At 45.9% G+C, this 8,478-nt stretch overlaps 1 protein-coding gene across 1 annotated transcript; it reads left to right on the forward strand.

Annotated features, from left to right (window-relative positions):
* LOC102215532 (potassium voltage-gated channel subfamily G member 3-like) lies at nt 1–2,745 on the forward strand. The gene is made up of 2 exons (XM_005754752.2): nt 1–903; nt 1,393–2,745. The coding sequence occupies exons 1-2, from the start codon at nt 335–337 to the stop codon at nt 2,036–2,038; spliced, it is 1,215 nt and encodes a 404-aa protein (XP_005754809.1). The 5' UTR covers nt 1–334; the 3' UTR covers nt 2,039–2,745.
* The last annotated feature ends 5,733 nt before the right edge of the window (nt 2,746–8,478 follow it).

The raw sequence follows: 8,478 nt of genomic DNA on the forward strand, positions 1-8,478 counted from the left end.
TCTCAGAGATGCAGCAGAAGTCAAAGAGAATCCTCGCTGATTTCTGCTGAGCAGGAAATCTGTCTATGGCATTGATTCAGTTTCTCAGAGTTTGACTAAAAATAATCGATGAAAGTGGGTCACTGCTCATTTGATCTTCTTTACATTCCTGACACGCTTCCATTTTCACTGAAGCTGCAAAGACATTTTTATCTGAGGAGGAAACTTGAGAAGCAACAGCGTTCTCGCACTCTTTGGCTGCTGACATGAAACTTTGGAGCATCTTGGCTGCGCTCGCAGGAGTCTGAAGGTTTCCAGCACGAACTGCGGCAACGCCTCCTCACGCAGAGAAAACATGAAATGTGGCAGCAGCCTCTGCACGCTGAACGTTGGTGGCCGCAGGTTCTCCTACACTGCGGAGCTGATGAGGCGTCTCCCCCTCAGCAGACTCAGTCGACTGCTTCGCTGCGTGTCGGAGAGCGAGCTTCTTGAGCTCTGCGATGACTACGATCGTGATCGCAATGAGTTCTTCTTTGACCGCCACTCTGAGGCCTTCAGTTTCATCATGCTGTACGTGCAGCACGGGAAACTGCGCTTTGTGCCACACATGTGTGAGCTTTCCTTCTACAACGAGATGCTGTACTGGGGCCTGGAGAGCTCTGATCTGCAGCTGTGCTGCCAGCGTCTTCTGGACGACCGCATGTCTGACGCCCTCGTGCACTTCTTCCCGGAGGAGGAGCCACCACGTGGCCCTGAGATTACGCAGAATCCTTGGCTGGAGAAGATGAGGAGAACATTTGAGGAGCCCACGTCCTCGTTGGCTGCGCAGCTCCTTGCTTCAGTGTCAGTGCTGTTTGTAGTCATCTCCATGGTGATGCTATGTGCCAGCACCTTACCTGATTGGACAGCGCTGGAACAGCAAAGGTAGGACTCACACTGACACACACACACTGCACTATTCAGAATCAGCCCCTGACAGACCCGGTCCAGTTCTGACGGGTACCTGCAGCAGGTAGAGAACTGGTGCAGTTTGGAGGAAAACCGGGACCAGCGGATTATTGATAATTGACTGATAAGTCACAAAGTGTACATGCTCCTGTGTGTGTAAAGCTTCTTGCCACAGTGGTAGCTCTGCATGCTTGAGTTGGCTGTGAGATGTGCTACCCAACACAACCGCAGAGGGATCTGTGTCTCCAGCTGGAATCAAACCAGCAACCTTTTGCTCACCAAGCAAATGCGTTAACCATTGCGTCATTGTCAGTGTACCTAATATGAATAACTTAACTCCCCTTCTGTGTGAAACCATTGTGAATGATTGTCTGACATCTCCACCTGTGATTTGTTAATTTTCAGCAACATCTCATTGGTCTATCTCTGCTTTCTCATTTGTCCCCTCTGGCCCCTCCCTTGCAGCATCATCGAGGCGGTGTGCATTGGTTGGTTCACGGCAGAGTGCATTGTCCATTTCCTAGTGTCTCGTGATAAGTGGGACTTCATTCAGCGGCCTCTGAACATCATTGACCTTCTGGCCATCCTGCCATACTACATCTCTGTTGCCATGACGAGCCTGACGGGCGAGAACTCGCAGCTGCAGCGAGCCGGTGTGACACTGCGTGTTCTTCGCATGATGCGGATCTTCTGGGTTATCAAGCTGGCGCGTCACTTCATGGGCCTGCAGACACTTGGCCTGACGCTTCGTCGCTGCTATCGTGAGATGGTAATGCTCCTGGTCTTCGTCTGTGTTGCCATGGCGATCTTCAGTGCGCTGGCTCAGCTGCTAGAGCACGGCCTTGACCTGGAGGCTGGAAACCATGACTACGCCAGTATCCCCGCTGCCTGCTGGTGGGTCATCATATCCATGACCACAGTGGGCTACGGGGACATGTACCCGATGACGGTGGCAGGACGCATGCTCGGAGGCCTCTGCGTGGTGAGCGGCATCGTCCTGCTGGCGCTGCCCATCACCTTCATCTATCACAGCTTTGTCCAGTGCTACCACGAGCTGAAGATGCGTTCAGCTCGCTGTGGCCGCAGTCTGTCGGGCGAATTCATCAACTGACCGTCATCCTGCTGCTGAGGAGGGGCGCTGCCATCAGCTCCATCACAATGAGAAGGATACAATCGATCGGACCGATCAAAAAGCAACTTGAGTTTTCCCCTGATGCCTCCATCGGAGTGAGTGTGTGTGATTGGCTGAATACAGGGTGTAGTGAAACATAACCTAACCCTCCATTTGCTGTTTTCAAGTCCAAACAGGACTCAGGTGACTTTACTTTGATAGTTTCTCATCCTGATTCGATCTCACAGACAGTCAGGTTCTGTTAGGTTGCTCAGAAGAGTCGGGGAATAATGCGCTCACACAGTGAAATGGTGGTGAGATAAACTCACACCATGCAATGCCCCCTCAGGTTAGGCATGAGAGGCAACCCGGCAGTCTGTGGCATAATTGAACCCCTCCTTTGTTTCCATGATGACCATAGAGCCAGTCAGCTGAAGTGTTGAAAGCATTTGGTTTGAATGTCCGGATGGAGAAGCGGGCGGAGTGTGAAGTATCTGACTACTTCTTCTTCTGTGTGAAATGCTGCAGGGTTTGAACCAAAGTACACTTATACAGGCGACCCCTTTAACCTTTGACCTTTACTTCAGAGATGTCAAACTCTCCATTTAGGAGAGTGTTTAAAAGGCTCATGTGTTTATGAACTCTGACCTCTGTTGCCTGATTTCGATCAGAAAACCACATCAGCTCATTAAAGGTTAAACCTGAAAACCTCACTGACTCCACCTGTCCATCATTTAAACATCGTCTCAGTGTTGCACAAAATACAATAACAATGAAATCAGGTTTTCACATTAGAGTTACAATGGGATTCACACAAAACACCTGACATTAAAGCTCCTCCCACTGTGTCACAGGTGGAGTCCATGTCAGAAGGTCAGACAAAAGGCTGAAACATAAAAAAAAAACCTCTTCATATATTTTACAGGTGAGACTCTGAGAAGATGCTGAAGGTTTCAGCTAAATAAAGACGAAGAACGAAGTAACCTGGAAACACCTGAGTGATGAGAAAGTCCACACTCAGAGCTTCTGACAAACTGTGAGAGCAACAGACCGTGGGCCTCATCAGACCCAAGATTTTTACTATCCGGCTGAGCCGTCCTCTGGGGACACACATACACACCCACACGCTGTGAGGGTGTGTGTGTGTGTCTGACGGGTTCTCCTGGCGTGTTCTCAGAGTGAGAGCTAATCAGTAACATGGCAGCTGAACAGCCGAGACCATCTCATTTGTGAACTTTTCTCAGCAAATGTTTGTTTGTGTTCTTTGTGTGTGACGTCACACATCACGTTAGTTTGATGTTTTTAAATCCAAGCATGCACATGCCAAGTGGCGTGCTGATGGTGATTAGTTGATTCTGATTGGGCTGAGATCTCCTCGGTGCCTGAAGCTGACCTTGGATCAGCTCCTCTCTTTGAGTTTAAAAAAACTCTTTCTAAATCATCTGTTAACAAACCGAGCGAGCTGGAAGTAGACGAGAGCAGCGAGGAGGCGGGAAGGTCGTCACAATAAAGCGAGTTTGTGATGAATCACCCGTGGTTCATCGCCTCTTGCCGTGTGACTCCAAATCTTAAATCAGAGAAAACATTCACGGAGTGTGTGAGTTCTCACAGGAACGCAGCGTGTCGAGCATCTCTGAAGGACGTGGCTGATCAGAGACAGGAGCAGAGTTCAGCTTATTATTAGCCGGGTCTGCAGATAGAGACGAGGCACAGGAACCTTTCAGTCTTTTGTTTTGCAGAAACATCAGCAAATGTAAAATGATTCTGTGGGGAGAATAAACACCAGCATCACCCAGTCTTCAGGAATAACTTCCTGCAGATTTTTTATCCAGTCTGTGGTAACCCCTTCAGTTTCTCATGAATGGATATAGTATCTGAGACAGCAAACAGCCAGCTGTTCATCTGCATCTAAAGGTCAAAGGTCACTCTTTGAGAATGCCCACATGTTGGACAGAGAAGACAGATGGAGTGAAGGAAGCATGTCCACTGTGAACAACCATCTTTGAACAGAGGGTGGGGCTTACGACACCAACTGTCTGCCATCTATAATCCAGTCTGAGATGGTAAATGGCAAATGGCCTGCATTTGTATAGTGCTTTACTCAGTCCCTAAGGACCCCAAAGCGCTTTACACTACATTCAGTCATTCACACACACATTCACACACTGGCAATGGCAAGCTACATTGTAGCCACAGCTGCCCTGGGGCGCAATGACAGAGGTGAGAGATCAGAAGCCATAAGAAGATCACCTGTAACCTTCACTAAAGCTGTTTCTGTGCTGTGATGGGCTCTGAAACCTGATGGAAACTCCTCAAATAAACCCAGCTGTTTTAGAACTACTACTCTCAGTGTTCTTCCTCCAAAAGGTGTCCAGCCCCCTCCTCCAGTTCTTCTGGGAAGCAGCAGGACATTCCCAGGCCTCCCTATCAGACCTCTGTCTCTCCATTTGGATGTGAAACAGTTCTCCTAGAGACCAGGAGCAGGGCTCTAGACTAACTTTTTGCCATGGGCGTACCGGTACGCCTAACTTTAAAAAGTTAGGCGTACCGGTACAAAAGTTAGGCGCACACAAATTTTATAATAATTGATATAATATAATGTGTTTTCTGGATACACTGTGCTTTCTCAGCATTCAAAGATTGATGACACCGTGTCAGAGCACTGGCTATTAATTTCAGAAGCATCAGGCTTTAACAGAAAAGTTAGCAATAGTTCTTTTCCTATTACAGCTACATCCACGTCTGTCGTGCCTAGGCTGCTCACTAGGGCTGGGCATCATCACTGATTTCTATAATCCATTCGATTCCGGTTTTCAAAGTCCCGATTCGATTCAACTTAGCCTCAGACAGTCAGAAATATTATAATTCTGATCATTTATCAGTACTGACTTCAACAGAATTGTGAACATCACAGCAGATGCCTTTGTGTGAAAGTAACTGAGAATAAAACAGAAAAACATGAAGGAGATTTTCCTGGTCTGGCTTTTTATAGCAGATAACCTTAAAAATATTCTACAATGTTCTGCATATGAAGTTTAAATTTCTTTAGTATTGAACAACAGAAAAATAGGCTTTCTTGTCCGAGGTCATTTAAGTAAAAAAAAGAAAAGAAAAAGACAGCAGCCACAGCGCTGTGAACAACGGTAGACTGGTGGGTAATAAGCGAATGAAGAATACAGAAAACAGAGATTGGAGACAGAAACTGTTCTTGAAGTACAGAGATAGAGAGAGAGCTAGCTGTGCATGGAGCGTGATTTTAATAGTCGTGGAAGCAAAACAGCAAAATTCATGACGACATTGATCAAATGTGAAGCGCAGTTTGCTGCTTCTTTTGCTGCTGGCTCGGTGAATTTTGGTTGGAGAGACAAAACCTGCAGCTCAGAATCAGCGCAAAAAGACGTAATCACAGCGGACCGGACGCATCGGGATCGCTAAGCTCCGACAGCGTGTCCGTCTACGAGCCGTCGGGTGAGAAAGCCGAGAACGACAAAGCTGATTCTGATGCGTCGGCTCTGTGTTTACGTCTCTGTGTGGAGTCCGTGTACCTGCTCTCATCTGCTGTTTGGTTGTTGTTGAAATGGTTTTGTGAGCTTTAATCTGAGAATCTGGCGTTTCTGGCAAAACACAGTTATGTTTAAAAGTCAGGATTTAATGAATTGATATCGCTTTATTCAAGCTACTCACCTCCCACTTCCACCTGCACTTTCAACTGGACTACGGCCAATCAGAGAGGTCCCGCCCCTTACTATCTCTGATTGGTTTAGTCCACGATAGGGGCACAATGTGTGTCTGTTGTTGACCACAGGGAAGGTTGCAGATTTTTTGTTTTTTGCTACCGGAACATTTGGTCGCAAAGGTGCAACCAAATATCTTTTTTTAGTCGCACCACTGAAAAATTTGGTCGCATTTGTGACCAAATTGGTCGCACTCTAGAGCCCTGAGGAGGCGTGCTGACCTGGACGGGACACTTCATTGTTATTCCTGTGTACTGCCTCACTGCCTACTGGAGATCACCATCTGATGGACCAACAGAACCGCATCAGAGAGCTTCTGAGACCATCAAACCCTCCCCCCTTCACCCTCCATCGCTTGGCTGCACTTAGAAAGCCTGAAAAAGTCCAACATTCACCAAGAACAGATCCGAGTTCTGCTTGATAGAACAAACCTGGTCTACAGTGAACTAACACACCTGAAAACACCGGATGGTTTCATTGCAGCCACCTTAATAAAAATTCTAATAAATACAAAGCAATTATAATTCAAATCAAAGCATGAATTAATTTAAAACCTTCATTAAATGCTCTTGTTTGGTGAAGAGCTGCCAAAAAATAAAACCACAAAAACAAAATTTAAATAAGATCAACCTCTCTGCTGAACTTTGACCTCAATCAGCTTATTGAATGAAAGTAAGTTTGTCAATTAGACCTAGAAGCAGCTGTGAACAATAAAATTGATGTTGTTTTACTAGACGCACAGTGATTTCAGTGAAGCAGCTGCAGTGAGTGTAGCATGCTCATAGGTTTGGAGATATGACTCAGTGAGCACGCTCAGTGAGCACGCTTAGTGAGTTCAGCTGCTCTCTGCGGAACAGCAGCTTCTATTTTCAGTCATTTTCATCCACAGAACTGCAGCCTCGAATCTCTGCAGCTCAGAGTCACGAAGATTCCCACAGGACTGGAAAACGGTCCAAAAGCCCGGAGAGGCTGGAGAGCCTCAGGTGTCGCTCACTTCACACCTCCTTTGAGGGATTCGGCCCTCAGGAGGGGTCAGGGGTCATTAGAAAGAACCAAACGTCATCACCATCATCATCGGGACAGTGCAGGGCTAAATAAAGCCTGAGCCCACCCGGAGGTTAAATGGGCTAACTGAGCTCAGGTGTGTCTGGAGTTGAGCCAAGAGTTTCCCCTCAAATAAAAACTGATGATGTCACACACGGAGGCGATGAACATGTCTGATTCATTCAACACGCTTTTAATCTGACGACCTTCACATCTGCTCAGACACACACATCCTGCTTTCAGTTTGGACACGCAGGTTTCTATTCACACACACCTTTGAAAGACCACACACATTTTCTACTCATCTTTTATTTGGTGAGATTCTGAAAGATTCTGAAATAGAGTTCATTAGAAATATTGATCAGGAGGAGATTTTCAAAATAAAATGAGGAGGATTTTTTAAAATGTTACACACATTTGTTCTTCCAAAGCTGCTGCGTGCCATAGTTCTCCCTCTGTTGCCATGGAGATGGTGACAGGATGCTTGAAGCAAGATGTCAGGGTAAGAGATCACACACACACACACACACACACACACAAGCCCTTTCAGCTATCTTAGTGAGGACCTTCATTGACATAATGGTTTCCCTAGCCCCTTACCCTAATCCTAACCATTAAAATGAATGTCTAACCCTAACCCTAACCCTTACCCTATACCTAACCATAATCTAATTGTAACCCTGACACCACATTTTGAGCCTCAAAAAGGACCGGTGTGTGTGTCCTCACAAGTGACTGCTGGTTCACACAAGTATAGTAGAATGCAGATTTCAGTGCTCAGAAAGATAGCTAGACAGGAACACACACACACACTTTATGTTTGTGTTATTGTTTTTTCAAAACTGCAGCTGATCCTCACAGCTGACCATCGGTAACCATGACAACAGAAAGCACCAGGCCACTGTTTCCTTGGCAACAGCAAGGCAAAGGCCTCAAATAAGTGATATGTGACATATTACCATGACAGCCTGACAGGAAGTTAATCGTGGCCATGAAAAACATTAGTAGGCAGCTCTGATTGGCTGTTGTCATGGTTACGCTACAGGGTGTCAAAACATACATGCCACTTACATACATGTCAGTTCTTTCCCAAATTTAGCAACCCATTCATCCATTAGGGCTTCAAGTAAAAACAAAGAAACAAATTTATCCGCTCTTTGGGGTTCCGAGTGTTTCAAATAATTCATAATTATACGATCAATAAACTCCTCTATCACCTAATTTCTGTTCCAGTCATGTGATCATTTCGGTGGTCTTAAAGTCTGACTGAAAATAAACACAAGAACATAAGGAGCAGTGAGGCAAAACAACAACAACAACACTTTTAAAACTGAGGGGAAGAGATCACAACTTCAGTTTTTGCAGTTTCAAGACTTCCTGCAGAGTTTTTCAGATTTCCTATCTAGTTTGCAGAGCTCATTCTTCGTTTGGACTCCTTTGTGGTTATAAACCTGGCTGCTGATGAGGCTGGTACGCTTTCAGTTTTTCCTTATTCAGTTTCAGTTCATTTCCAGGCGGAGGTTTGAGTGTAGTATATATTAGAGATGGACCGATCCGATATTACGTATCGGTATCGGTCCGATACTGACCTAAATTACTGGATCGGATATCGGAGAAAAATAAAAAATGTAATCCGATCCATTAAATATCACGAAAGCACCT

Source organism: Pundamilia nyererei, unplaced genomic scaffold, assembly GCF_000239375.1.
Source record: "Pundamilia nyererei isolate P.nyererei 1_Seehausen unplaced genomic scaffold, PunNye1.0 scaffold00638, whole genome shotgun sequence".
Classification (NCBI taxonomy): Eukaryota; Metazoa; Chordata; class Actinopteri; order Cichliformes; family Cichlidae; genus Pundamilia; species Pundamilia nyererei.